The sequence below is a fragment of the Paraphaeosphaeria sporulosa genome (assembly GCF_001642045.1).
Source record: "Paraphaeosphaeria sporulosa strain AP3s5-JAC2a unplaced genomic scaffold CC84scaffold_4, whole genome shotgun sequence".
Lineage (NCBI taxonomy): Eukaryota > Fungi > Ascomycota > Dothideomycetes > Pleosporales > Didymosphaeriaceae > Paraphaeosphaeria > Paraphaeosphaeria sporulosa.
In genome coordinates this window covers 1926918-1954828 of record NW_017253363.1, presented here as the reverse complement: position 1 = coordinate 1954828, position 27911 = coordinate 1926918, and the positions used below count along the sequence as shown (strand labels likewise).

At 53.8% G+C, this 27911-nt stretch overlaps 11 protein-coding genes across 11 annotated transcripts; 6 read left to right on the top strand and 5 right to left on the bottom strand.

Annotated features, from left to right (window-relative positions):
* Nucleotides 1-1797: 1797 nt before the first annotated feature.
* CC84DRAFT_1175129 (uncharacterized protein) lies at nt 1798-2666 on the top strand (the record flags this gene model as incomplete). The annotated part of the gene is made up of 3 exons (XM_018180135.1): nt 1798-1903; nt 1937-2081; nt 2255-2666. The coding sequence occupies 3 exons, from the start codon at nt 1798-1800 to the stop codon at nt 2664-2666; spliced, it is 663 nt and encodes a 220-aa protein (XP_018037649.1).
* Nucleotides 2667-6380: 3714 nt separating this feature from the next.
* Nucleotides 6381-7310, top strand: CC84DRAFT_1186291 (uncharacterized protein; the record flags this gene model as incomplete). Its single annotated transcript, XM_018180849.1, has 1 exon — nt 6381-7310. The coding sequence occupies one exon, from the start codon at nt 6381-6383 to the stop codon at nt 7308-7310; it is 930 nt and encodes a 309-aa protein (XP_018037648.1).
* Nucleotides 7311-7489: 179 nt separating this feature from the next.
* Nucleotides 7490-9598, bottom strand: CC84DRAFT_1088921 (P-loop containing nucleoside triphosphate hydrolase protein; the record flags this gene model as incomplete). The annotated part of the gene is made up of 2 exons (XM_018174280.1): nt 7490-8386; nt 8477-9598. 2 exons carry the CDS (start codon nt 9596-9598, stop codon nt 7490-7492), a joined length of 2019 nt encoding a protein of 672 aa, XP_018037647.1.
* Nucleotides 9599-10872: 1274 nt separating this feature from the next.
* CC84DRAFT_1186289 (uncharacterized protein) lies at nt 10873-12014 on the bottom strand (the record flags this gene model as incomplete). The annotated part of the gene is made up of 3 exons (XM_018180848.1): nt 10873-10953; nt 11229-11630; nt 11679-12014. The coding sequence occupies 3 exons, from the start codon at nt 12012-12014 to the stop codon at nt 10873-10875; spliced, it is 819 nt and encodes a 272-aa protein (XP_018037646.1).
* A 660-nt stretch (nt 12015-12674) lies between these two features.
* CC84DRAFT_1087884 (ER membrane protein-like protein) lies at nt 12675-14097 on the bottom strand (the record flags this gene model as incomplete). Its single annotated transcript, XM_018174222.1, has 3 exons — nt 12675-13295; nt 13342-13530; nt 13579-14097. The coding sequence occupies 3 exons, from the start codon at nt 14095-14097 to the stop codon at nt 12675-12677; spliced, it is 1329 nt and encodes a 442-aa protein (XP_018037645.1).
* An 888-nt stretch (nt 14098-14985) lies between these two features.
* CC84DRAFT_1089935 (metal-dependent protein hydrolase) lies at nt 14986-16108 on the top strand (the record flags this gene model as incomplete). The annotated part of the gene is made up of 2 exons (XM_018174331.1): nt 14986-15047; nt 15103-16108. 2 exons carry the CDS (start codon nt 14986-14988, stop codon nt 16106-16108), a joined length of 1068 nt encoding a protein of 355 aa, XP_018037644.1.
* Nucleotides 16109-16507: 399 nt separating this feature from the next.
* Nucleotides 16508-17736, bottom strand: CC84DRAFT_1163491 (uncharacterized protein; the record flags this gene model as incomplete). Its single annotated transcript, XM_018178276.1, has 5 exons — nt 16508-16833; nt 16907-17009; nt 17062-17162; nt 17214-17424; nt 17501-17736. Coding segments are annotated over 5 exons (839 nt in total), but the record flags the coding sequence as incomplete, so codon positions are not given.
* A 1330-nt stretch (nt 17737-19066) lies between these two features.
* On the bottom strand, nt 19067-21238 carry CC84DRAFT_651927 (ethanolamine-phosphate cytidylyltransferase-like protein). Its single transcript, XM_018187006.1, has 5 exons — nt 20878-21238; nt 20716-20824; nt 20551-20668; nt 19640-20495; nt 19067-19590 (listed from the first exon to the last, which is right to left on the bottom strand). Exons 1-5 carry the CDS (start codon nt 20899-20901, stop codon nt 19234-19236), a joined length of 1464 nt encoding a protein of 487 aa, XP_018037642.1. The 5' UTR covers nt 20902-21238; the 3' UTR covers nt 19067-19233.
* A 337-nt stretch (nt 21239-21575) lies between these two features.
* CC84DRAFT_1088627 (uncharacterized protein) lies at nt 21576-23208 on the top strand (the record flags this gene model as incomplete). The annotated part of the gene is made up of 2 exons (XM_018174262.1): nt 21576-22426; nt 22473-23208. The coding sequence occupies 2 exons, from the start codon at nt 21576-21578 to the stop codon at nt 23206-23208; spliced, it is 1587 nt and encodes a 528-aa protein (XP_018037641.1).
* Nucleotides 23209-23910: 702 nt separating this feature from the next.
* CC84DRAFT_1089433 (acyl-CoA N-acyltransferase) lies at nt 23911-24693 on the top strand (the record flags this gene model as incomplete). The annotated part of the gene is made up of 2 exons (XM_018174308.1): nt 23911-24051; nt 24169-24693. 2 exons carry the CDS (start codon nt 23911-23913, stop codon nt 24691-24693), a joined length of 666 nt encoding a protein of 221 aa, XP_018037640.1.
* Nucleotides 24694-24964: 271 nt separating this feature from the next.
* Nucleotides 24965-26468, top strand: CC84DRAFT_652033 (uncharacterized protein). Its single transcript, XM_018187007.1, has one exon. The coding sequence runs from the start codon at nt 25236-25238 to the stop codon at nt 25998-26000; it is 765 nt and encodes a 254-aa protein (XP_018037639.1). The 5' UTR covers nt 24965-25235; the 3' UTR covers nt 26001-26468.
* The last annotated feature ends 1443 nt before the right edge of the window (nt 26469-27911 follow it).

Sequence of the window (27911 nt, the reverse complement as noted above, 5' to 3'; positions counted from 1 at the left end):
CGGTACAGCGGCCGATGTTGCCTGCTTTGGTTTGGGGGCGTGATTTGAGCCCTTTCCATGTTTTTGTTACTTCTTCGTAATACCTCGCCAGTCGCGACTTTCCATTGTACATTTACTCTGTTCCATCAAAAGTCACTCTCCCGTCACTTTTCGATCGATCAAATTGCCCATCTGCCTCATGTACAACGTTCTCGGTTCCAAATACATGTCTACATCGTCCCCAAAATTTGTCTGTACAACTAAGCACATCGTCCTTTACCCATGTATCACACCCTGTACGTCCCTCACGCACGTATGATACCCCCGAAAGCAAGGGAAAGCTTGGTTGCACCATAGGTAGATAGTCTTTCGTCTCGAACGCTCTAGAATCATCCCTCAGCTTGCTACCACACATGCACTATCATGAACTTGATCGTAGCAACATCGCGCACTCCGTGAATAGCATCGTACGACACAAGATTAGAAGCTGCTGATGAACCCACGATCGCGATGCAACACAATCTAGACTCTCGCAAGGCTACGCTATGCAGTGTACAAACCCTACCCGTCGTATACCAATATTTTCTTACTTGCATCTGTGCGACGGCAAGCTCCAACAGCACGGCTGACCTAGCCTAATCCTCTCCTCCCTACGCTGTACACTGCTGCCCACCCTCCTACTCGGCGCACAGCGCAACGTACACTAACGCTATACACGCCCGCCTTGGAGCACCGCGACCCTACGCAGCTGAGCCTCGCAGCCGCATCTGGCCCCAGGGGCTCGCATGCTCATGCCGCATCGGTGGGATATGGCATTCTGGTGTCGTACCAAGGCCTTGACGGTCAGCACCTTATTCAACGATCTGGATCTAGACGGTTGAGGCGCGCGTAGGGCAGATGGATGGGTGTGGAACCACCGGGCACAGCCTCAGCCACAGCCAAGCACGTATCCTACGGTGGGAGATTTACGCGGTTTTCCTCGGATGGCACGCTGCGAGTCCACCCTCTGCCTAGGCACTCTGAGACACAAACACAGACACAGACACTATTGTCTTCCCGTCGTTCAAGCGTCAGGTGCCGCAGCTGCCGGCTGAGGTGGCATGAGGGTGAGATGGAAGTTGTGTGTCGGCCACCTTCGGCGCGATGCATGGCGTCACCACAAGACGGGCTTATCGATACCTTACCACACCCTCCCTGTCACCAATATAATTATCTCTTGTTCGTAAGGGTTTTGCCGGTGGAACTTCCATCTCCGCGGTCGCTGGGATGTATGTCTTCGTCCTCCTGCAAACAACGCAGCGCAGTATGAAGCAGGCAGGATGTTGCTTGTGCGGACGCGCGCAAGACGTCAGTATCGCGCGCACACGATACGATATGGGTAAATCAAGCGCACGCCGGTGCCATTGTCATGTGTTCATGCCCATACCATATGACCGGCCCAATACTCCGCCAATACGAACACTTGGCGCACGTATCCCACCCACTCCGCTCGTTTCATCGCAGTCCGCGATCCTGGGCGCTCAAGGACAGCGCGCTACATCACCGGTCACGCACGATCGTCACAGTACGAGGCCGCCGGATGATGTCGTATCATGATAGCATCGACAGGTTTTCAAGGGAACCCACACGCGGGGGGAGACACCCTGTGCTGATCGTGACGCTATCGTCGCGTGACTGCGGGATCCTCGGAGGGCAAGTATCACGACCCTGTCGCATGATCTAGCCCTTGGGCAGAGTGGATCGAGTGCATCGAGATAGGGCCTTTACGTTGCAAAGTGTCGGGCGGGCTGGTTGGTGCAATGAGTGGAACTTGAAATGATGTGTAGTTGGGATACACGTGAGTCAGAAAGCGTATTGGGAGCACTAGATGAATCTCAATACAACGGTCGTCGCGATACCGACCTGCCTCGCCTCGAAGTGCACGGTAAGTAGGTATATCCATGCGTCTTCCTCATAGATTATTCGTGGGACTGGGGTGCTTCCGTATCTGTATTGGTGAAATGTCATGATGTGAACGTTGAACTGCCTGGGCAGGCGGGGTGGCCTTCTTTGGATTATAGTAGAAGTATAAGATATAGGATGCATCGGGTTTTGAAGCTTTTGTATGAATAGGAGCTACATACATGCTGCAAAGGTCATGTCGTTGCAATTTGTTGATGCGATTTTTTCCCCCCAGAAATCTTCCAAGTATGATAATCTCTCCGCTTGATATGGTCTAGAAAACTTGATCAATAAACTTGAAAGTCACATTCTCGCAAGCTTAGACTTGTAGCAGTACCGTGGTTCACCGCTTCCCCGGGCTTGGTTCCGTTGAACTCCAGGGCGCTGTTGATTCCCCCGTAATCTGGCACTCAACATACAAGTCGGTGTTGCCTAAAGCAAGCGAGTTTGAATCTCACCAAGCATACCTGTTTGAGGCATACTTGGCTGTTTACGCTCACACATCTCGAGTCACTACACCAACGCTATTCTTTCAAACAATCGAGAGTGACCACTGTAGCAGTAGCAGGCGCTCCAGACTACCGAACAGGGCGGATCAACAGAAGTTGCGACCACCAGGTCAGAAACATGGTATACACGGAGCTTTGGAGAGAAACACAAGTCTGCGCTTCGATCATGTCAGCCGTCAAGCGTCTCGAAGTGTCAACCCGGCTGGTCCGCCACGCTCTGTGAACAGAATACGCTGACTGATAACCAGCAACTACTGAACGACTCTGCACAATTGATCAATGTCAGTCACGGATTTCGAGCAGAATTCTTGCAGCGATACTACGACTGTATTCATTTCGATCTGTCGAACGTTTTCATCACGAAATACGGCTACTCAGCCTGTGCCCATAAACTTTTGGGTCTCAGCCTATTCACACGCGCTGGCATTCAAGTCATACCCTACTATAGCATTCATTTGTTTCTGGGATTCCTTCTCTGGCATCAGCGCCGCATGTTAGGATACAAACTCCACTGTTCATGTCACGCGTGCTGGTCGAAGGCCCGGGTTAGTTCGGGTTCGCCCGTGCTTTACTGTAATGCCGGAATAGTATTGAAAGCTTAGAGATCAACCTGAACAATACACTTTCTGTCTTGTTTGCCTACGTAGCTTAGCAGAAGCCTCACTACCGACAGCGATTCCTAATCATCTTCGAAGATACGTGTTCAAGCTGTGCAGTCCGACTCTGCTTCCAGTACAAGGGTTGTTCGAGAAACGGCCTCAGGCCCCGGCCACAGCTGTGCGAGGGCAAAACGAGAAGATGTCTGTATATGAAGACGAGCGCAGGGCGAAGTGTTACAGGGTTTCCTGTTACGATCCTGCCCGGTTTGAAGCATCATGTTACAAGAGGCTGAGTAGAGAAAGCGAATGATAGAAGAGGTTCCCACGCCGCTACGGAGATTGTCAGGACGTACTTTCGATCTTTTGGCATTGAGAGCATTTGTGTTTTTGCACCTTGCGGAGTTCATGCGTGCGTTTTGCCGCGTGATGAAATAGTGCGCGACGTAGCAGAATCTGGAGCTAAGGTCTACCAAAAGCTGGTGCAGCGAATTTTGTCACTGACTGCAGGAAATTCATGTAAGCAACAGACGTCCAATACAGAGTTTCCTTAATCATTCCAATGACCAACGTGAACTGGTGTAACAGGAATAGCTTGCAACCTCATGTTCAATTCGTGATTGCGCAAGAAGTGTTTTTTTTGTGGTGCTTGAAGCTGTCGCAATATCTTGATTCATCGCCGCAGGAATAATCGATCGATGTGATTCTTCAACAGAGGGCAGGGAATGCTAGATACTGCGCATGGTAATCCAGTCTGTAACACTCGTGGAGAGCGAGCATCCTACTGTTCAGAAACTCAACATAAAGACGACAAGGCGTTTCCAGCCTCAAGCTGTCTAACTGACGAAGGTACTAACTCGAAACCGAAGTAAACAGGTACGTATGATAGTTTCCCAAGCTTGTTCTCATCCGCTGGCCATTGCTTCGCACACCAACTCACGCTATAGATCCAGCAGAACAAGACCCTGATACCAATCACACCCACCGACATATACCACTTCCTTAGTATCCTTGAAGAAGCAGCATTTCACACGAGAAAATTCCGATCTACCGCGAGAAACCAGAGGCATGATATATCACCACGCTTGGGATCACTGCGCTTTCCGGCATCAATGACATTGTTCTTCCAAACCAACAATCCATATCGACATGCATGTGGAGTATGGCGAGCCCAAGCCCAAACATACTTCAGAGCTCGAGCACCCTCATCTCTCGATGCGGATTCGTGCCAACTCGAGGCTTGGCCCTGAGGCACTCGAATAGTTTGATCGCTGCGCAAAATTGACGGTCACATTCCCACCTGCATGGACGTCCAACACGCATCACCTGGTATCGGTCTATTTCCGCTACTCAGAGAAAATCGTGCTGGAAATTCCGAACATACATTGCGCACAGAACCTAACGTTACCGGTCGAATGTGTGCATGTTCACTATGTATAACATATCTATCTTGGAGAACCTCAGGGCAGCAATCAACTCTCATCTGCATTGCGTTTGCTCCGGATCCTCCATCCGCTAAGAGACCTTCACATGCAGTTCTGGTGGAGAATCCTTACTCGTCTTACCTCAGCTATGCAAGGAATAGCAGGGGCTGGTGCTCGATGAGTGGAAGCAAATGGTCGGAGCGATCTCCGCGCACAAGCTGCTTCACTACATGATCACGGTGATGGAGGCCGGGATGTTCTGTATTGCAACTCGGTACATCGAGCAACGTTCCACGTTGAGTCTTCCAGCCGGGGGACCATGTTTCCACTCACGTTCGTGGCATTTAAACAGGATGCTAAAGGGCCCTGACTCAGCGGTGGCATTTGACGCAGGCCAGGCTGATACGCACTCCTGGACGGAGTCGGGGACGGCTGGCCAGGCTGGTACGAACACTTGGCATCGTGAAGTGGTTCGCAGGCGTCCGAGATATATGGCCTAGCTTGGCTCTGTAAGGGATCAAGTGTGGGAATGCGCGTTATATGTACTTCGGCCGAGGCGGACGAATTAGTTGTACTCCTTAAACTAATTTTGTACCTTTACTGCTTTTGTGTTAACACATGTACACTGCATATGTGAGCACACAGGTAAGCTTGTAAGGCTTACCGAAAGTGTTGCGCTGCGTTTGCTTGAGGAACAGGTGTATCTTGCAATGTTCACAAGTCGGGAAAATCGAACAATTGTTGAAACAATCGAACGAATTGTCACCACGATATTTTGAATCATAATCGATGTCGATATGCGGATATGAAAGGTGGAGTATGGTGAAACAACGATAAGTTGTTCGTTCAGCCCTCAACAAACAGTGGTTGCATCAACGAATGAACCGGGCCGGCTGCTCATCGTCTTCGTTGCGATCTCCGTGCAAAAGCTTCGGTGAGACTGCGTGCAAAAGCGCGACTTTCATTCATCAAAGAGTAGAACGCACGCTGAAGGATGTTGCAAGATAACCTCCAATTCGTTGATCGTAATTTTAGCGTGCTGCCAAGAGCTCACGTGAAAGATTTGATCGGACAGCGCGGAAGCTACGACGGAGCGATGACGATCCTGCCAGCCCCCGGAACATTATCAGCAGAACAAAAACCTATTCATGGCGACTCTTAGACACCCTTGATTCCATTGATTCATTCCTAACACCAGACCTGTCGCTCCACAGCCCTCGTTAGCGCGGAGTTTAACCGATTGTTGAGTGGCGACTGGAACAACCATCATGGCGGACCTTGCCCCAAAGCCATCGGGCTTCCGATCAAAGTTCGGATTTGGGCGAAATAAAGATGCAGCGCCCCGTGGGAAGCTTAGAAAGAAGAATTCTGCCCAAGCAGAATTTGATGTCAACAGTGTACATTCACGCGACACTGCAAGAGACGACGGGAAACTACTACTCAACCCCCAGGAAGCTCGGCGTTCCGGTAGTATCACAACAACGCTATCCAGATTAAGCACCGATTTTACGCCATGGAGGAACAGCTCGGAAGGTCGTTCACAGTCTGTTATCTCGAAGAAAGATCCGCGAAAACTCCAGAAGGCATCCCACCAAGCGCCCGCGCGCTTTGAATTGGACAAAGATACTGGTGAGCGCAAAGATTTGACAGAGATGATGCATGCATTTGGTTTCAGCGAGAATGCCGAGGACACCGAGGAGCATGTATATGTGGAAGAGTGGAAATACGATCCTTCGCAGCCTGACGGCGCCACTTTGCTTTCAAAGTTCTGCCCTGAGTTATGGGGCTTGGTCAGTGACTATCTCACCCCTCTCGACATTGCTTATTTAGCTTCCACATGTCGTGCCATGCACGCTCGACTGGGTGAAGTGGCCTACGAACTGCTGCGCCATCCGACACACCTACCGTATCGCATAGAGTTCCTACTCTCTATGGACAAGAAACTCCCAAACCATCTCTTCTGCTTCCCTTGCGCGAAGTGGCATGTGCGCACGACTCCAGGTCTGGAGAAACTCAAACCACCAAGAGTACTGAACCCCGTCTACGACTGTCCAAATAGCACGAACAATCTAATGCCACCACCCCGATTGCGGATCTGCGACTCTCGCTGGCTACCATTTACTTTCGTCCAACTCTACAAGCGTGCTTGGGAACATGGTCCAGGCTACGGCATAAATGTCCACTCGCTAGCCCGGAGATTCAAAGACGTTGAATTAGGCTGGAGTCACGAAACCATGTTCCACATACACCCAGCTAACGGTCACGTTTTGATGCGAGTCAAGTCGCAAGTCTTTGTGGAGGGCGGAATGCAGCCAGCAGCGAAGCGCCTGCTCCTCTTCACTAGGAGTGACTACACTCCATATTTCAGCGTTTGCGCACACTGGCGCAAAGGACTCTTGACATCAATACCCAAGTGCGCTCTAGATCACATACCAACCCCGGAAGAGAACGTTTACATGGCCACATTTAACAAGATGAGACACGCCAAACTCGTTGGTCCTACTGCGTTATGTGGTCATTGCCAGCCCATGCGTCGATGTGCCGAATGCCCCACGGAGTATCTTTTCGAACTGAAGCTTGTCGAAGATAAAACAGTGCAGAAGATGAGTCCAGAAAGGTTCAGGCAGGTACTCCTTGTGACGCGGTGGAGCGACTTAGGTCCAGCGCGCAGCCCTCGGGACCCTGAGTGGGCTTCTGTGGTCGGCGAAGGCGACGGCTATGATAGTTTCCGAGAGATCGGGAAGCGGGCTGTAAGTGGCATTTTTGAGAGTGCATTCACAGACACGACCCCTAGGGCGCGCATTCTGAGTCTCAACCCGGCGGGGCTTCAAGATGGCGGGGATGATGGCGATTGGTATTAAAAAAACATTCAACGATGCATTGGAGCGTCTCCTATCCAATCGTTTCAAGCCTCGGTACAACAACAGGCATATCAGTCGTAGTGACACTCGCGATAATGATCTACCGCGGATGAATTTTTATCAACGCACGTTAACCACCTTAGTTTAGTCGGTTCATCTCTACAAGCTCAAGTCCATAGCTAGTCTTCCTGCTCGTCCTCCCCAAATCCCTTCTCAATGGCCAGCACCATATCGATATGATCTTTCGTCAAAGAGTTCCTATCCTCGAGCGCCAACAATTGCGCCGTCTTCACTAGATTCTTGATCTGCCTCCCATTCAACGGCACCTCGGCGAGTTGATCGAGCTCTTCCGCCTCGAAACGCGACCCCGTCTGGCCAACAAACGTACTCCAGATCCGGCGTCTCGACCTGCTTGTCAAGTTTGCATACTTCATGTGCACGTGTATCCGAGACTGGAATGCCGCATCGATGTTGTCGACGCGGTTCGTCGTCAAGAAAAGCGTCCCCTTGTAGTATTCCAACAGGCGCAGGAATATGGAAACTAGTCTGTTCCTAGCCAGATCGTGTACGGAGCGTGCTTCGAGGAAGACGTCGCACTCGTCGATTAACAGGATGGCTTTCCACTTGGCCACGATTTCCAAGACGTTGTTCAAGTTATACTCTACGTCGTTGGGACTGGTGCCGAGGTCTCCGGCTGATAGCATGTACAGCGGCACCTTCATGTTTTCGGACACGGCCTCAGCCGTCAACGTTTTACCCACTCCTGGTGGGCCGGAAAGTAGCAGAATCATGCCTTTACCTTTGCCAGCAATCACGTCATCGAAGTCGTTAGCTGTAGCAGCCTGAGTCTTGGACAGCGCCAATACGAGCTTCTTCTGGGCTGCTGGGAGGACGAGGTTGTCGAAGGCCTCAGTGTTCCACTTGATGGACTGGACATAGTCGACGTAGAACGAAAGCCACTTCTTGACTGTCAACGAGTATCCCCGCAATATCGGCGTGCAGAGCATGCACTGGTAGTCTGTGAGCTTCGCTGGTCCTACTCCGGACTCTTTCTTCAACGACAAAGCTGTGTTTAACTCTGCGGGCGGGCTCCAGAAAGGATCGTCTTCGGGATCATAGTCGTCCTTGTCGTCGCCATCATCGTGTGTGGTGGTCTTGGCCTTTACTTTGCTGTTCAGAGGTGCGGTGTAGACCTTGCACTGGTATGGCTGCTTGCAGAAACTGTCTGTGTCGATGATTATGCGACCTTTGTTATGCACGAGGATGTTGCCGTCGTCCGTTCTTTCGATCGCCGGGCCGTCGTAGCTTCTGTAATGATAGCCGGACAAAGCCGCAAAGCGTTTACCGCGTTCAGTTAGGGCATGCTTCAGATACTCTTTCTTGGGGTGGAAATCCAGCGGAAGGATGCACAGCTCGGCGATCCGTTGGATGCCCTCAAACTCTGGCAGCTTCACAGACTCTGTTACCCAGCCAAAAGACTTGCCATTCCAGTCTACAGACTGGCACTTCAGGTTGAAGAAGTTTCCTTCGTCCGTTTCTTGGTAGGACCCACTCTTCAGCCTGAATGCGATCTGTTCTTCAATCCCAGTGGACGATACCACAACGGCATCCGGCTGGAATATAGTCCATGCGTGCTCATATGTCACGACGCCATGGTCGACGTAGTTTTCTAGCGCTTTGATCGTCTCGGCACATTCCTTCTGCAAGATGTCGCGCAGCAAGGTTGTGTGATCTCTCGTGACCTGATCAAGTCTGTCGTTTTCCAGATACTTGAGAATGGCCCCCCATCGGTGGATGAACGGCGCGAAAGGAGCCTTGAAAACTAGCCGATCCAGATTACAATAGACGCCTGGATATCCGTCCAGAATATCTGCCAATGCGGTCTTCAGAGCTTGGGATTGAATCACAATCGAATGGATCTCGTATCCTTTGCGGCTGTCTTTGCTCTTCTGTTGGCGGAGGACGACCGCATGCCCTATCGTGTCCTTGCCTTCTGCCGGCTCCGTATCTTCAGGTTGTTTCGCCGTCCAGCTATCATCAGGCGAGCCGCGATATATGTTGGCCGACGAAGTCAAAGATCCTGGTCGAACATTGCTTTTCGTTGCGTCTTCTTTGGCCTCTTGATTTTCGTCTTTCTTGACTGAACTTGCGTCCGGCTTATCGACTTTTGCAGTTGACTCATCGACCACGCTGCTTGCGGACGAGGAAGATTCTTTCCTCACGAAAGTGTAGCCTAGGTGATTTGCGAGAGCTTCAAGCCCAGGTGGAGTCTCTGTGGTTTGTGACATTATGATCCGCTAGGAATGTCGGAGGTTCAGCAGCTGGGCCACAAAATCACTTTAAATAGACATCGTCTCACGTACACAAGTCAATTATGCTTTCAGCTTGACTTGACTACCCGTCTTTGGATCTTGGCAAGCGTCGTGGTTGCCTGTGGTTTGTTGCCTGTACTCTCGCCCAAAGAGGGAAAGTGTCGCTTCTCATGTAGCTTCCCTGGTGTACACGCCACCGCTCTGCCAAACCCCGTAACGACAGCCGCCGAATCAAATGATTTGCGACAGGGATGCCTAGCACGTAAGAGATCATTCGGATAGAGGTTGCCTGTACCGGTGAGATTCTCGTTGAGTACCAGGGCTCTTTGCCCCCATTCTAGAAGCTGGTGCCTTGAAAGCCTCAACTTATAGACTGCTCGGTTACGAGTCGCGTAGCATTCCTGCCGATAACGTTACAGTAAGTGTTATCGTTGGCCCATCACAGGGCTACCTGGATTTATACGGGTTGATCACTCGTAAAGCCCGGACCCAGTATTACTTGGCATACTGTCGACACTGACACTGGCCCAGGGATCGGTGCATGTGGATTTCGCTGCCGCTGGGAGCAGAATGGATCGTGAGAACGAAGGATGAAAGGAAGAATCTGCTCCGAACGCGACGTCCTACACCACGCCTGCGTGCTTGTGTCTTCGCTTTATAAAAGAAGATGGTGTGAGCCAAGTCGCAGCATATATCAATACAATCAGGTAATGAAGTTCGCCAGACTCGCATCTGTTTTGAGACAGCCTCAAAAATGTCTAGTTTCCTTAGTTTGGTCGTACGGCCGCATATCGCATCAAAAAATCCTCGAACGTTCATACATGCGATAGTTGCGCATGTTGCATGCCCATGTCACTACGTGGTAGAGGGAATCCATAAGTGTGATTCGTCAACTTCAAAAAGCTGGAGCAAAATGTCCTTCCATGGTAATGAGGCTCTCATGCATTGCCGGCCGGCCGAAGATGACACCGATGCCGTATCTGCGATCGACGTCGAACACTTCGAATATGGCTCGATGACAGTCTTTATCAAAGTCTTCCTCTTTGGAGTATTGTGCTTTAGTGTCAGAGTATCTGGCGGTAAAGGTTCCTTCCGTGGTCGCCGTCCCTTCAGGCGTTTCCATGTAGCGACGGCGTCTCACATCATCATACTCAATGCAGTATTTCTGAGCCAGAGTTCGACTGAACAGGTTGCAAGGATAGTTGTGATCGACCCAAGCTTCGACCTGTACAAACTCAAAGCTCCCGCCTTCAAGTGGGACCGCTAGGGTGATGGTTCGCCCGAGGAATGCTCCCTTGATATTCATAGCGATGTATATCAACTCTTCTGATCTTCGCCAATGGAGCGGCACTGGGAGACCTCCAAAATCTTCATATCTGAAGAAGATTCCCCCATTCCCTTTCATCAGAGATATGCTGAGTAGTGTGTTGGAATCTTGGCTCAGAACACAATTTAAAGGCATGAAGATTTTTCCATTTGAACTGTAGAGCAAAGTCTTGATCTTGAGTCCTTTGTTCGTGACCTTAAATTCTGGATTGCCACCAATGGATGTTTGCGGTCTGATGTATTGCGAACGTGAAAAGTATCTCGGGTGCGGAGCAAGAACACTCGTGATGCCATTCATCCGAGGTCCCGGATTCATCCAGGCCAATATTGTCAAATCATTGGTCTTCTTAATGATCTCCTCTTGAAGTCTTTCGAAAGCGCACATACCACCTTCTCCATATAGCAGGGGTGCATTGATCTGGAAGAGACCAAACAAACAATACGCCGTGTCTTCTTCTCGGGTCGTTTGGCGTTTGGCAGCCCAAGCCATCTTCTGTGCTACACAGAACTCTTCTACTTCTTTCCTACCGTCTAAAACTTCGGTAGGCACACCGGTAATGCTTGATAAGGTGGAGGCCAGTTCTTTGCGAGTGCCGAAATAGGACCATGTCTTGTCGTAGAAGTGGACGTCCTGGGGGGCGAGCATCTCCTGGAGGGTCCAACCCCTAGAAAACCATCGACACTCTGGGAGGCTGCAAGCAACTAAAGTTTCTACCGAAGATCTGCTTACATCGCTTGCCAGATAATCATTCAGAAAAGCATAACAGACCTGCGCTTTCGAATACCAACTGTACATGCTGTTAATTGCCTCACTAAGTTCCGCTGAGCTACTCTTGTCGATGCAACAGCTATCAATCCACACGTAATCCAGCTCGTCTTCAAGCGCGCGGTCACAAGTGTCGTAGATCTTCTGGGAAGCCTGAGGATACTCCTCGTGCACGTGTAGACTGTAAAAGTCCTTGAATGGAATCTCATAGGCGTCCCACGTATGCGAGAGTATAGCGTACGGTGGTATCTCGCCCAAAAACTCCTCGAAACGTTTTGTGTGGGCGTTTATCAGCCTCATCTCTGGGGTGGAATCGTGGTACTGCCAGTGCCGAAAGCTTGTGGGACGTAATGAACCCTGGGGCCGTTTAAAAAAGGTGAAGAATGCGCTTTCAAAAGTCGTGCGCTTTATTGTGCTGCGTCTGAATGTAAGTACAAGGTCTGGCGGGCACTCGGCTGCTGAAGAGAAGTGAGCTGCGCAGTAGGAGCTGAGCGGCGGCCAACCCGTGTAGGAAGCGCTAGCCAGATTGGGCCACTCGATGAAGCTGCCAGTTGTTCCTGTCAGTCGCGACTCAGACTATGAGGGGCTTACTCTACCCGACAGTCTACCGATGACCCAATGTGGCCTGGGTACTTGTCACAAACATCGCCAGACCTTCATATCCACACTCAACCGCCGAGCACTCAACATGGACAAAGAGGACAATGATTCTTATTCTTAGGAATATTTGCACACCAGTCTTTTTCTGGTTTCCCAAACCACATGCCAAACTCAAATTCCGGGTATCTGAAAGTCGTGCTCGAAGCTGTTAAAACAAATGGGAAAAAGCACAAACGACGCCTCCACACCCCTGGGCTGGTTTCTCCCGCCTGTTTCCGTTCTTTTCCCACCGCAAGCCTGCCTTCTATGTACCGCCGCAGCCTTCTCGATTGATCTTTGTCGTCGAGGGTTTCTCCTTGCTCAGTCTGTCTTCCAATGCTGCGTGAGCCGACCATCGTCGTCTTCCTTGCTCATCTTCAACTCGATGGCATACATGGCCATGGTAATTCCGAGGTTGATCCACCGCCAGAGATTACCTCCTGTTTCGCCGCCTTGGCTCTTCCACCACTCGCCTTGCACAGCGCTTCCATTGGCGTCTCCATTTCCGCTTGCAAAATGCTGCATGAGTAAACTCGTGTAAACTGCTATTATGATACTTGGGCTGAACCAAGTAAGGAATCCCAAGATTTTGGTGGTGTCGTCTTCATCATCGAGACTGGGTTCTTCTGAAAGAGCCCTGGCGCCCGACTCGCGTATCGCAGGGATGATGCGAGCGGCGGCATAGAAAACGAAGACGCGGTAGGCGAGCGAGATGATGACGGATAGAGAGATGGTCATTATGGCGCCGACCATGAGGTTGTAGGCGGTGTGCATGATGGTTGGTAGCGAGCCTAAGGCATGGAGAAGTGTGGTGTACGACGCCATTATGATTGGAGGTAGCGGAGGTAAGGCAGGGTCTGATGGTGCATCCGCAGCGACCGAGCCCGGTGCCGGCTGGTAGTCTGTGAAGATCTGGTAGATGCATAGGGTGACGTAGGCGAACTGCAGACGTTAGCTGGACTCTACAGAGGATGTAGAGGAAACGTACGAGTAGGGATGATTCCACTGGGTTGCCCTTTCCGCTGACAATCCCCCATGCGCATAAGAATATAGCGGTGGTAATGGCCACGCCAATGAGAATGGCATCTACGTTGCTAATCTCTGGGAATGTGGTGATTCGCCAGAGGAAATAGACCGAAGATGAGATGATGGAGGCGGAGGTAATCAGGAGGCCGATCTATGCGTGGTCAGAGAAGCTTCCAAGTAGTCGCAAAGTCCTCCTTACCATCCAGCTGTCGCCCCGCTCTCCGTTCACAACCCATCGCGTGACCTGGCCCGAGGCCTGTATGACCAACAAGCTGCAGAAGCCTTCGAGGATCTGGAATACTGGCGTGCTGTATCTCAGGACACTATCCCAAGCGCCGATTGTTGCGGATTGCAACAACCCCTCTGCGCCGAATATCCATTCGTAGACACTGGTGTCGTCGGATCTCTTCCCGCCAAACGTCCGCTCCACCCATCCCGAGCTGTTGTCTGCGTCGATGGAAAACTTGTTCAGGCTCCAGATCAACAGCGTCCCGATCATCAACCACTGTGTCCACGCAAAGAGTTGACCCAGCGCCCATCTGAACCTTGAGTTGGCCGGGGTTGCCAGGCGCAAGACTGAATACACAAAGTAGTATGCGCTAAGAGACAGCGAGAAGGCGAGCCCGCATGTCCGGCCGCCAATGTCGAAAGCCAGCGGTATGGTGAATATTATGGCGCCGAGGAAACATGTCGAGGAGAGGACGCGGGTGAGCCACATCTGCACGTCTTCCTCGCCAAGCTCGTGCAGAACGAGCTTGGTCTCTGACGTGCACTACGGCGTCGTGGGGGAGGAACGCGCGCGGACGACGCGCAGCCTGCGCGGGAGAGTGCGGACGAGGTCGAGCGGAGCAGCGTGAGAGCTGTCGGGCGGTGGTCGAGGCAGTCGAGGCAGGACACGGCGTGTCGGGATGCTGGCGACTGCTCGTGCTTGGCGGCCTCGGTGGCTATCTTCACGTGTCAGAAGGCGGTCAACGCAACGGAAGCTCCACACGGCCTCGCGGGCTGGGAGGCTGCGGGGAAGCGGCGGGACGTGGTCGGGCACAGGTGACGGGGAGAATCGGTGCTCGAGGCGTCGCAGGCAGGCAGCGTGCTCCGCGACAGGAACAGCAGGGCGATTGGCTCAACCTGCTGGGTGGATGTCGCGTGCAGGCCGGGATCGCTGAGCGCGACCGCAACGCGCGCCGGGGCTGGAGTGGAGATGGGGATGGCCGGCGGGATCACTCACGGAACGACGCAGGGCGTGAAATGGTCACAGACGTGCACTGGTCCTCGCAGCACTCGCACCGCGGGCAGCAAATTCAAAAGGACAAGTTTCTGGTGTCGACATGGCGTGGGTGGAGAGCTCGCTTGCCTGATCCTGCATAGCGCCTGCCGCTGGCGATGCACGCCGACGCCACAGCTGGGCCCGCTCCGCCCGACGCTGCTGCTGGCCGCCGCCCGTGGATTTTCCGCCCTCGAGTCCTGCACCTGGTGAATGTCTGCCCTGCGAACCGCCTTCACCCGCGCACGACAGCCTGCCCTCCGAGCCCGTCCCCGCGCCGCCACAGCACCCCGAGCCCTGCCCAGCCGTGCCATAGCAGCCTCAATCGCTCCCCTCCTGCGCTCCATGGCAACCGGGAGCCCCGCCAAAAGGCAGAAGATGGACGGCCCGTTGATTGGCACCCACAGGTACGTCTGAACACACCAACGGGTACGCACTGGCCGTGCTAATCGATCCACCCAGCGGCCACTTCCACGCCGACGAGGCCCTCGCAGTCTCCATGCTCCGGCTCCTGCCCACGTACAAGAACTCGCCCCTCGTCCGCACGCGCGACCCCGAGATCCTGAAGACATGCCACACCGTCGTCGACGTGGGCGCTGCGTACGACGAGAACGCAAGGCATTTCGACCACCACCAGCGCGAGTTCACCACCGTCTTCCCCGGCCACTCGACCAAGCTTTCCTCGGCTGGCCTGGTGTACATGCACTTTGGCAAGGACATCATCTCCGAGGTGACCGGGCTCCAGCCTGGTGCTGACCTCGACATCCTCTACGAGAAGATCTACACGGATTTCATCGAGGCGTTTGACGCCAATGACAACGGTGTCAATGTATTCGACCCCAAAGCCGTCGAGTCCGCGGGGCTCGCCAAGAAGTTCGAGGACCGTGGCTTCAGCATTGCCAGCGTTGTCAACCGCTACAACTACTCTACCTCCAAGGGAGATGACGCCTCCAAGAGCAAGGAGCAGCTGCAGCAGGAAGAGGACGATCGCTTCAGCAGAGCGTCCCAGTTCGTCGGCGAACAGTTCTACATCGAGCTGACCGACCGCGCCTCTGCGTGGCTTCCTGCCCGCAACAATGTCAAGAGAGCATATGAAGAACGCCTCCAGTATGACTCCCAAGGTCGCATCTTGGTTCTTCCTGAGGGCATGCCCTGGGCGGACCACCTCTACACTCTCGAGAAGGAGTCATCCATCCCCGAAGGTGTCGCACCGCAAGTGCTCTACGTCCTTTTCCCCGAGTCCACCGAGCCAGACACCAAGTGGCGCATCCGCGCCGTCAGCAAAGAGAATGGCGGCTTCCAAAACCGCAAAGACCTGCCCGACCCATGGAAGGGCGTCCGCGACGACCAGCTCTCCGAGGTGTCTGGCGTTCCCGGTGGTGTCTTCGTCCACGCTGCTGGTTTCATTGGCGGCAACAAGACTTTTGACGGCGCCTTGGCCATGGCCAAGAAGGCTTGCGACTTTTAGATGACTTGAAGTCGAACTTTTGGGGAAGAGAGGGGGCAATATGGACTGGCCACATCATCAAAAAGTTCTTTTGGTTACCTGCATACAGCATGGTCTGGCGTTTGGGCATGGCATGGCTGGCACGATACCACATGAATGTCATGGTTAGATACCACCTTTTGAAATAAAACGTCATCGTCGTGTCGACGATTGTTCCTTTTGCGTGTTTCAGGCCGGCGGTGTCACTCCCTGAATGCTTTGTGTTCCTCCTAACCTGGCCTGAGTCGCTCTTTGAATGCTTCGAGTCTTTGTTGTCTGACCAAGGTCCCTCTTTAGTACCAGAATGACGCGCATGGAAGGCGATGAGTATGTCAGCGTCGATCGAATTTGAGCCGCTTCACCAATAGCAATACAAGAATACTCGCTCCCCATTACGAAAACAAAACGAGTGAATTCAGCAAGCAGTCTACACCTCCCACCTTGCCCCGAACCCAACCTAGACGAAACGCCCTCCAAAGCACCCACCTCGACTCGTCCCGCACACGTGCACGTGTCTACCTAAGCAGTCATTCCCGGCAGCGCCTTCAGCCACCCATCGTGGCTCTCGTTCACAATCTCCTTGGCCTTGCACGCGTTCATCTGGCTGACGCTCTGGCTCTTGAGCGGCTTCCCGTTCTCGCACGCGGTGAACATGCACGAGGAGTCCATGGCGCGCTGGAGGGCGTCGCCTTTCCAGCCAAACATGTCTGTGTGGATCCCCCGCGTTAGCACAGTTTCGAGGCAAAAGGTAGGGCAGAAGGCGAAGGGAGGGGGGCTCACAGTCAGCATGCGTGCCGTACGCGTGGCCGTCTTGCCCGCCGTAGCTGAAGACGAAAGGGTTCGAGCCGTCCTTGGGCCACATGTCTTTGAACTCTGCCGTGTCCTGGGCACCGTCAGTGTGCTGGTCCTTGATAGAGGAGGCGGGGACAACATACCCAGAGTGTCTCGTACGCCAGCTGCGGCACTCTCACGGGGTGGCTGCTCGGGCAGGCAGCGCCCGCGGCGAAGCCTGTGGGCTGCGTGTCGTACATGTGCGCTGTGTCTCGTCAGCACGTAGCTTGATTACCTAGTCTCCGGTAATGCTCACCTTGGTGGTCGGGGCTGTCGAGGTTCTTGCCGTCCCAGCACGCAGGGAAGTGGTGCTCAGTCATGATGCCGCCCTTGCAGGGCTTCTTGGGGAAGTCATCGATTTCGGGGAAGCGCGTCGACTTGGTGTCGAGGCAGGTGAAGCGCAGGCCTTTGTGCTTGGTCATGCCGTCTTTGCCTTGGGTTGGGCTGCCGACAGTCATGCGGAAGCCCTAGTACGCAAGTCTCGTTAGTGACTTTCCATCAGAAGATACCCGACATATTTGTTAGGAAAGGAGTGCCACGTACGGGCGGGAACGCGGTGATCTTCTGGTTCCCGTTGGAGTTGAAGTCCTTCTGCGTGTAGTAGATTGTCATGCCGCCGTTGATGCCTGCGGGGAGAGCGTCGTTCTCCATAATCTTGACGCGCTTGTAGCTGCCGTTGGTGTGCTTGAAGAAGAGCACCGCGGTCCAGTAGTTGCTGAAGTCCTCGCTGAAGGTGCACGTCGTGCAAGTCCCTTGGTTGCCAATGTCTCCAGTCATATTGGGTCCAAAGGCATTGCCACCGACGACCTTTGCTGTGGTTAGCATGGGAAGATATGGTCTGGAGATGACGGGTACGCACCTGGTGCAGATGCGCTGACGGAGTGTTTCCTGGCTCAACAACCGGATCGAGGCGCTGGATAGTCACCGTGCCGCATCCGAAGCGGAGCGCAGCCTGCGACCGCTGGAGCAGCGCGACAAGAGCAAATGCAGACAACTTCATCGTGTCTTTGACCAAACCCTAAACCTCAGCAAGGAGTTTCAACGTAGTGACAGGAAGAGATGCCAAGGGAGGGTAGGGGGAGCTTATAGGAAAGCTTCGGCGCAGGAGCATGCAACGAAGCAACGCGAAGAACGGGTGCGTAATTGCCATGCTTCTCGCCCATCATGGTTTGGAAGCTTGATGTTGGGAGGATTGCTGGGATGTCGTGGTGCCGGGTATTTGAGCATCATCTAAACAGAGTGCGGATGAAGCTTCACCCCGCAATTCATCCTTGATCGCCCATGTGGGTCTGGGAAACTTGATACGTCAGGCGAGTTCCAATATGAAAATGGGGGTTTCTGTACGGTCAACGGTTGGTTGCGCAGGCAAGATCCAGATATCGATGCACGTTGAAGTGCGTTGATAGGCTCGCGGTGAGATGAATGCCGAACCTTGTCACTGCCGGACGCGATCTGCCGAAGCTTCTAAGGGGCTGAAAGTTCATCTATACATATTGGGTAGTGTGGTTAGACATCTACATCGTTGGTACTGTGCGATTCTTCCATTAGCACGAGCGCAGCGGCAGCTGAAGTTCGGTACTTCCTAGATAAGGTGGATGCCTTCGAGAAAATCCCTACTCCACTCGCAGGCGAATGGCGCTTGTTCCACTGGAAGCCGTGTATCCCGCGAACTGACGTTGCTTTGTACTGGATACTGGTGTATGGCAGCAACCGCAGCGTAGGTCTGTCATGCTTCTTCTCTGAGTGACCGAGTGGAGGCGATATCTAGAGACTTTTGATAACCATTCTTGATGCGTGGTTGAAGTCGTATTAGCACGTTTCTCGGCATTGCGCAAGTCCATTATCGACATCAACTCAGGACCAGTCAATTCGAGGCCCGATAAACCTGTGAAGCAGACAGCCACACCTTTACTGCTTAGATCACAGCTCGTGGTCCGGGGCATGCCTATGCATAGATGTGATCGATCGAGACATTTCGTCGGGCATTAATGACGTGACCATTCTCCAGCCGTCGGGGTTATCAGCCCGCTTCTGTCGCCCTTATTCAATTCCCCACGATTAACAAATCAGCATATACAGTGCACCCGCTAGTGATAGCGGTCGGTCGTGGGGAAACGTGTTGAAAGTTGCATTCCTCGCGCTGGGGTGATGTGGTATCTTCGAAGCTTTCATATCCGGGCTGACCAGCTGACCTTACGTTCATGCAAGAATGCCTGCGGCCTGCCTTTCCGTCGTTCCTTGTCATTTCACCTGAAGTCCCAGGCCGTTTTCGCGGCCTAGATTCCGAACTGCCTCTCCACCTCTCTTCTCTTTTGCTCTCGCTCCAACTCCTGTCTCCGCTTCTCAGCCTCCTCGGTGATCCCCTTCTCGCCTTTGAGACGCTGCCTCTCTTCGTATGCTGCTCTACTTTTCATAATTCGCTGAACAATTTCGCCTGCGTTGACATGCTGGAAGTTGTGGTTCGCGATCTCGCGGTAGATGTTGAGGTGCTTAGCTGGGGCATACGTGTCGTAGGACAGCGGCATGAAGGATGTTATCCCATGGTAGACGGCGGCAGGTGTGCCGTAGGGCATGGTGGTTAAGAAAGCTTTCGATAGCGAAAACGGCGAACCAAAGACAACTGCGTTAATGTACTGCGTCGTTATTAGTCGCATGTCACGCCGCCGAGTGATTGTTACGCACCTTGCATTGCAGGACACACAACCCGCGCTCGAAGATGTTCATGATGGGGTAGTTGATTCCTTTCCAGGTGTTGATGACCTCGTCGTCGTGGATGCCAGCAACCAGGAAACTTGGACCGTAGTCTCCTCCGTGCTGATCTATGCGTTGCTGTCGGGCTTCATCGGTGTACCATCCTCGCTCCTTGGCAAGCTCTTCCTCCGTCTGCGTAACGATGCGCAGGAATTCGATGTGTCCCGAGGAAAACAGATCCCAGCCACCATCGACGTATACGATTCTCTGCCCCGGGCGGACGCCCTTTCCTTCCACGAGCTGACGGAATTTCCCCTTCTCTTCCTTCACAGCATGATGGTGCGAGCCCACGTTTGAGTCTGCACGAGACTCACCCGGCCGCTGGGGGTCTGCGGACGAGCTCTGGGTCGTCCGTCTGTACTTGGCGGGCCGAGAAGCATGCCAGTACCACACATCGCATCCCGGTGCCAGACCCGTGGCGTCGGTCGCATAGTCCTTGATTCGCTGCAGCATCGCCGCTCCCGTCTCCTTCCGCTCGTCTTCTCCACCAGGGCCTTCTTCGCCAGCCAGCATCTTCTCTAGCGACTGTATAAAGTGCGTCTTGGTGCAGAGCAGCATGCGGCCGACAAGATCAGTCGTCGAGATACCGGGCGTCCGCTTGACGACCTTGAAGCGCCCGGCTGCCTTGACATAGCGGTAGCAGTCTTGGCCGCTGCTGTCGGACGTAATGTCATCGCCGTGGACGACGTCCCAGCAGCCGTAGTGGGTGATCCAGGGCAGAGAGGTGACGTAGGGAGCTTTGGGGATGGCGCGCGTGGCCCAGCGGCAGGCTTCGACAGCCGTGATGCTGTGCGCAAGTCAGCCAACGTGGACGGATTTGTTCATGGTATCGCGGGGCTCACCGCTCGTCCAGACGCATCACGGTAGGACCCTTGTTCTCGAGGATGGCTTCGTCTGAATGGACGCCGACAAGGAGCTCGGTGCCCAGTTGGCGGGCCTGCAGCATGGCACCAGCATGGCCTGGAGTCGTGTTTAGCTATGTCTAGTCGCAGGCGCGGGTTGCGCACCGTGATGGGTGAAGTCGAAGCAGCCGTCGACCCAGATGCGGCCCTTGTCAACCTCGACGTCTTCCTGGGGATCCACGGGCCAATGCCCCTCAGAGGGAATCCATTCGCCCTACACATCTGAATCAGAAACCATGCGCAGTGAGAAGCCTGTGGCGTGCGGACCTTTGCGCTCTGTCTGCGCATCATGGTGGGGTCGGTGTGCGGGGTAATGCGCGACGAAACACTGGACGGCAGCACTGGGGAGCACTGTGAATTCGTGCAGCGCCGTGAGGTCGCAGGAGCAGAGTGAGCCCCGGTCCCGAGGTTGGATGGAGCGTACGCGCACGCGCACCGCTGGGGCTGCTAGCGATGCTGCACGTGGAGATGAATGTCTTGGTACGGCCCTAGGAGCGATACGTAATGCCTCCGCGAGTGAGGATGAGAGCGAGCGACAGGGTCCCCAGCCCAAGCCGTCGCGGACCGGCTCAGCGCTTGTTCCTGCATCCGACCGGGGCCGCGGTGTCCCTGAGCAGCCCGTACTGGCGTGCAGCAGCCCTGGAGCCGTCGCGCGCCCGTAGTCGCGCGCGTGGGGGACGGGGACTCGAGTGCGGTGCCTGAGGCGGCCTTCGCAGACGCGGTACCCCGTGTGCATGTCCGACGGCTCCCTGCTATAGCGAACGTCGCCTCGCATCGCCGCACACCGCCCTCTCCGTCCTCTCCATAGCCCTCCCTCTCTGCAGTCCCCCGCCGCGTCCAAGCCAGCGGCCAGTTCAATGGTGCTGTCGGCGGCACCCAACATTTAGCATTAGCCCCTGATTGATCGTCTCCCGCCGGCTGGGTCTAGGAGGAGCGCAGGAAGCTAAAGCCCACGTCTAAGAGCCATGGCCGAAGAGCCGCTCCCCAGCGCTGCCGCTGCCCAGCAGAGCATCTTTTCTCGCAGGCCCTCCTTTTTTGGGGGACGGCACAGGCACAACCCGCCCAAGACTCCCACTGCGTCCCAGCAGCTGCCTCCGCCCACGCGCACCGCCGCCTCCCCGCCCACTATCAATCTCCCGCCCGTGTCTCCCATCGGCAACGCGGACGCCCTGCTACCCAGCCAATACGAGTTCCCCCAGAAACCCCCCTCGACACCGCCCCGCCGCAAGCACGCTTCGCGCCACAGCATCTCGTCGACACTAGGAGATATTGGTACCACGCTGCAGCGGTCACGCAGCGCGAGCCTGCGGACAAACGACTCGAGCGGCACCACCAGCAACGCTTCCACGTCGCGCACGTCCTCGCACAAGAGGACGCCCTCCGCCAACCTGGCCACCTCCCTGTCCCCCGAGAAGCCCTCCTCCCAGCCTACCAATGCTGCCGCCTCGCGCCCGGCCTTGTCCATTTCGACCTTCGCGCGCAGTACTAAGCAGCGCTCGGCGGAGAATGTAAGGCCAGACACTGCTGTGGGGGCCGGCAGCCGCCAGGGGTACGACAAGGAGCCTCTGTCAGCAGTGGACAAGCCCAAGACGCCCTTTGGCCGCGCCAGGTTTCCCTCAAACAACAACGATCCTCCGCCCTTGCGCCGCCAGGACACCGGCACCTATGGGGGCAGCACCATGAACTACAATGCGGGTGGACTGGGCCCCGCGGCGCCGATACCGCTACCCACGGGCGCGAACCCGAACATCATATTCCAACACATACAGGAGATGGCTTCGAAGCGCATCTCGACATTAGACTACCTCCGAAAAGCGTATGCTGCCCCTCCTACCATCAAGCTCACGGCTAACCCATGTCAGGCACGAGGGCCGCATATACTGGTTCAACACGCTCCTCTTCTCCCGCACCGACCTCACGCGCCTTCCCTCCTTCACGCCACGCAACCTCGCCCGCCGCGCAACACACTACCTCCTCCTCGGCTTCTCCCTCCCCACCATCCTCGACCTCAACTCCTCCAATCCCACCGACTACCTCAAAGCTCTGCTTTCCTTACTCATGGAATTTGAACAATACCAGAGCATACACCCAGCCGACGGTTCTGCACCCAGTCTTGGCCGGGGGAGAATACCGGGCATGCAGATGTTCAAGCGGGTAAATGCTAGCGTAGGTGGCAAGGGCAGGAGAAGCAGCTCCGCAGCTGGTACCGATTTTGCCGGCCTCAACTTCAACGAACCGACAGCGGGCATGGATTCGCCCCCTGACAACGACCTGCTGTTGCCTAACGAATCGTATTTGTACCTCCAGACGCCGAGTCTGCCCTTCGATCCAGACTTCTTCAGCACGTTCGCGACCCTCTGCGACGTGCTGATCGACTGCTACACAAAAATCTTGAGCCTACTCAGCACGCCCGAAAGTATCGTACTTGCGGGCGGCGGCGTCCCCAGTACCGTGGGTGAGCTGTTCAATAAGGCAGACGCAAAGGTGCGGAAAGTGATACTAGCAGGCGTAGTAAGGGAATTTGAGGAAGGCTGCCGCGGCGGCGTGCGTGCCGAGGTCGGGGGTGTGGGTAAAGTGGTGCTCGGAGGGCTGATGTGAGCGCTTTTCCTAGGCGAAGCATTTGTGATGATGGTTATGAACAGCATGATATCCGGGTGTGCATTGTACAAGGCGTTTATACTTTCGATTCTACATACGCGGAATCGGCATGTTCGGCTAGCGCTCTTGCGAGCAAGTGAGCGAGCTGTAATCGATTGAGTTATCTTTCAAAGTCAGAACTGAGGAGTTGAGCTGTAAAAACGGCGTATTCTACATGGCTAAAGAGTGATGCATAGAAGCTGCGGAACTTCCTCATCCTGGATTTGACAAGGATTGATTCTTGTCATGATTAGGAGATTTAGGGAACAGACGATTGAGTCTTTTGATTAGGTGCAGAAGAGGACCAGATAGCTTAATAAACTCTGACCTTGTATGCTGACCAAAGTTGCCTATTCAGGCAATCCCGCGTACCCATCTAACGCTGCGACTGAGGTTGATGTCTTGCACTGCTTTCGCTAGCGTCGTGATATTGGCGACGCCAGGGGTGCTCTTACCTAATTGGCCAACCGCACGAGCCACCTTTTTCTCTCGAAAGCTCATCCACAATCGATTGCGGCATGCGCCCTCCACCCCACGTCTAACGCCAAAACCACCCTCCCGACGCCAATCCTTCATTAATCGACCAAACAAGAAATCAGACTAATTGTACCAAAGTTCTCGTTAACTTCGAAACTTCAAGGTACAAAGAAAGAGCTAGAAAAGATGGATATTCGCGTGTTGAGGCCGGACGACATCCCGCACGTGCAGTTGGCGAACATCACGAACCTGCCCGAAAACTACTTCTGCAAATACTACTTGTACCATGCTATGAGCTGGCCGCAACTGAGCTATGTGGCTGTAGATGTAAGTTGCATCTTGCTCTTCTCAGCTGGACTGCCTCTTCTTTCAACAATCGTTGGCAGCAAATATGAATGTGGAAGACACAATTTTACTCATTATGCTTTTAGCTGACAAAAACAGGTTTCTCGTGCTCCAAAAACACCTTACGACCCACCAAAGATCGTCGGCTACGTGCTGGCCAAGATGGAGGAGGACCCCGCCGATGGTATTCCCCACGGTCACATCACATCCCTCTCCGTGATGCGTACGCACAGGCGCCTCGGACTCGCCGAAAAGCTGATGCGTCAATCCCAGCGCGCCATGGCAGAGACGTTTGCTGCGCACTACGTCTCCCTGCACGTACGTGTCTCCAACCAGGCGGCGCTCCACCTGTACCGGGACACGCTGGGCTTCAAGGTCGACAAGATTGAGGAAAAGTACTATGCGGATGGTGAGAACGCTTACAGCATGCGGATGGACTTGGGCGATCTTAAGGCGCAGCTAAGGTTGAAGGAGGATGGCGAGGAGAGCGCTGGAAAAGATGAAGGTGAGGCGGTGGGCGATGAGAAGGGCGAGCCCGAGAAGGAGAAGAAGAGACTGGTCAAGGTGGGGAGGCAATTAGGTGTGGGAGATTTGGTGGAGAGAAACGAGGCTGCGGCTGCTTGAGGCAGTGGTTCTACGGGATAGAGTTGAGATGAGCTCAGGCGTTCCCCTAAAGATTTCGATTGAGCAGGCATGCCTGATGGACACGATTCACATTTAACAAGTGTCAAGTGCACTCAGGGTTATGCAGTAACAGCGGCATCGTCACCAATCAACAGCATCGTGAATATATGACTGACACAGTCTATTGCTTATGAGGGGCAGATCTAAGGGAAATTTGTGGAGATCAATAATCATAAGTCATTTAAAGTTAAAGAGTCTGCTCCAATGCTACATACCTGTGGTATACGGCCACTTCGTGCCCTTGCGCTGGTTGAGCCACGTGATACGGCGTTTAGGCTCACGCGCCCTTAGCTCCGTTCTTGCGACCCCAAATTTCGACGCGTCGCTCCACCTCATCACACATATATTATAACCAACGGCTACACTTGCGAGAACCTTGGGTCTTCTGCCGGATCTTGCAGCTATCCAATACCTCTTTTCATAATCATCTTTAATACAACTGATCTTAATCTTGGCAATCTCGTCCATCACCTGTCAGTGCGATGAGCTCCGCACTTTCCTCGTCAGCCGCAGACGGCGTAGGCGACACGACCCTCTTTATTGCCACGGCAGATTCCTACACCAGTGATGGACCCACGCTGCCGATCATTGGAGGCGCAGGAGAGCATTCAGATTGGGTGGCGCCTGACCCAGAAGATCGACAGACAGAGAAAGACGCGCTTCCAAGGCCAGCGAAGAAGCAACGAGCCAAGGATGACCTGTCAAAAGACTCAACCAATCCGGAAGCTACTTCCAAAAAGTCAAAGGTTCAGGTCGAGGGATTGTACCAACCCTGGACATTGCTGCCTGTAGAAGTATTGCAACAGGTCGAAAAGAGAGTGGGTCGAGAATGGAGAGCAAAGGCCGAGGTGGTGGTGTGGACAAAGAACCAGAATGTCAAGAGCGGAATCAATCGCCTCAAGAGCCTACTTGGTTTCGAAGAAGCTCCTGAGACGGGCGAGAAGAGTGGGCGTGAGGTTACAGGAAATAGGAAAGACAAGTTGATCGCGGTCTCAGCGTATGGCGAGGGTACTACAAAACTAGTGGGCATTGTTGAGATGACGAAACGAGTTGTCGATGGGGCCACGAAGGACTCGAGTGGGGTGACGTGGTTCATGTACACGGTCCTCAGCAGCACGACCGAGAAAGACGTCAAGAATAAGGCACCGGTGCTTACTGTATGGCTCAGTCCTACGCGTATCCCGGAGCTGAATGTTACTTTCGGGGAGCAGACATTCAAGGTTAAACGCACGACCGGCGTAGATTGATGATATATTACTTCCAACGCTTCCGGGGGACTATCTACGCAACCATCTGCATCTCCTCAACCCACCAAAAGTACCAGCTTTGATAGCCCTTACTCTTGGCCATCTGCGATGTCGAGACGAGCAATCCGAAGGTTAGTCGCCCGCTCGCTACCAACTGTGGGTATTTGACACGCGCTTCGGATCCGATTCGGACACCCCATCCGACCCTGAGATACAGCCCATGCAACGCGCGTGACTCTATTTCGCATACCATTTCGGGGTTGTCCGTTGGTGTGTAGTATTTATGGTGGTTCGTTGTCTCAGGAAATGGCGGCTCGTTTCCGCATGCAAACATAAAAGCGTACAGTATGCGACTTAATGATACTGGGAGGCGCTCTTGCGGCTATGCATATATACTTCGGGGATATCTTCCGACATAGTGATATGATCTCCCGAAGAGATTCGTAAGCGGTGGGTTGGTCTGCAATTGGCGAAGAGCTGGTTCGCCGTATGTAGAAGGAGCCTGCGACGTAGCTGGATTTGTTTGGGCCGTGGAAGAAGTGTCGTAAGAAGAAATCTGCACGCAGGAGAGCCGAGACTGCTGTTCCTCCATCACGAAATATAAAGTCGCAGGTGCGTGTACCGCTTGTAGCGTGGGCAGGAATTTGAGTCTAAGTCTTACGGGAGGAAGAGTATCCACGTTTGCCAGCACGAGTCACGAGATCGTCTCGGACACAGAAAGCGGCACACCGCATCTACGTATGACCGATGTCGTTTTACAAGGCCAATCATGGAGAATGTAAACCATCCGCGGATAGGAACCGTTTTCACGTACCTGGACAATTAACCCCCCACGCATGCTTCCACCTCAAACCACCTATACCTTCCTGCTACCTCCAAACCCGTCCCTCTTCCCTCTACCACTCTAATGTCCCCACTCTACCTCACCACCATCACCCTCTCCACTCAATAATATACGACCCTCTCCCTCCCGCTTCCTCTCAACCTAACACCATCATACTCTCCCAACACCACCGCCGTCGTCTCGTCTACCGCACTCGAAGTCCGCACCCGCGACGCTATACTTACCCTCTCTTTTAACAATGGGCTCACGGCTTTGCACTCCAGTGCGTCGCGCGCGAGGGTCTCGGAGGCGTACGCCATTATCATGTTGCCTTTGAGGAGACCGATGGGCGGTTGGAATGGTGGGAAGGTTGCGCTCATGAGTGCGAAGGCTTGCGTTTGAGGAGGGCAGGGAACGGAAGGGGGTGCAGAGGGGCAGAGCGGGGTTGAGGCCTCGGTTGGAGTATTGAATGAACTGAGGAGGCTTTCCGTAATTTGTTGTGGGTTTCTGGGTTTGAGTATGCGCGTTTGGGCGAGTGGGATGAGGCAATTTATAGGGCATGCCTGAGCAGAAGGTTTTGAAAGTTGATGCTTAGGGGATGTATTTACTCAAGAATAAATGCCTGCTTCCGTATTGAAACTTTCTTTCTTCATTGTGGCCTGAGGATGTCGGGTGCATTCAACAGAGCTCGACCAAATGAAAGGCGGGAATTTTGTACTTTTCGTGATTTGGTACCCCACTGAGTTCCTTTCCTGCGTTTTGCCGCGACTTCCAGAAGTACGCGAAGTACCACACACAAGGAACAATAATATCTAATTGACCTAGTAAGTACCTAGGCATCTTTTTTTTTAGCATACTTGCCGACATGAAAGTCAACCGCCATTGAACACAAGTGGCCTCTACACTGGTTCTTTGTGGGTTTCAATCATGCCAGGCATGTTGACGTGGGTTTGGTGAAGAATACCTGGACAGCGAGGTCCGCTGACGAAGGAGTCCGAGCCACGCTAGTTCTCTTTCAGGAACCCTAGGCGTACCAGGGTCCTCTCTTCCGCACTTGTACAGCCCCTTCATCCTCACCTATCGCGTTG

What these genes read in the sequence shown, in the direction of transcription:
- CC84DRAFT_651927 (XM_018187006.1), bottom strand. Translation starts at nt 20,901, where the DNA reads ATGATGCGCAGACAGAGCGCAAAG. An exon ending in CTTCGACTTCACCCATCACG is followed by an intron (nt 20,669 to 20,715) that starts GTGCGCAACCCG and finishes ACACGACTCCAG; the next exon opens with GCCATGCTGGTGCCATGCTG. An exon ending in TGTGTGTCCTGCAATGCAAG is followed by an intron (nt 19,591 to 19,639) that starts GTGCGTAACAAT and finishes ATAACGACGCAG; the next exon opens with TACATTAACGCAGTTGTCTT.
- CC84DRAFT_652033 (XM_018187007.1), top strand. Translation starts at nt 25,236, where the DNA reads ATGAGCTCCGCACTTTCCTCGTCAGCCGCAGACGGCGTAGGCGACACG.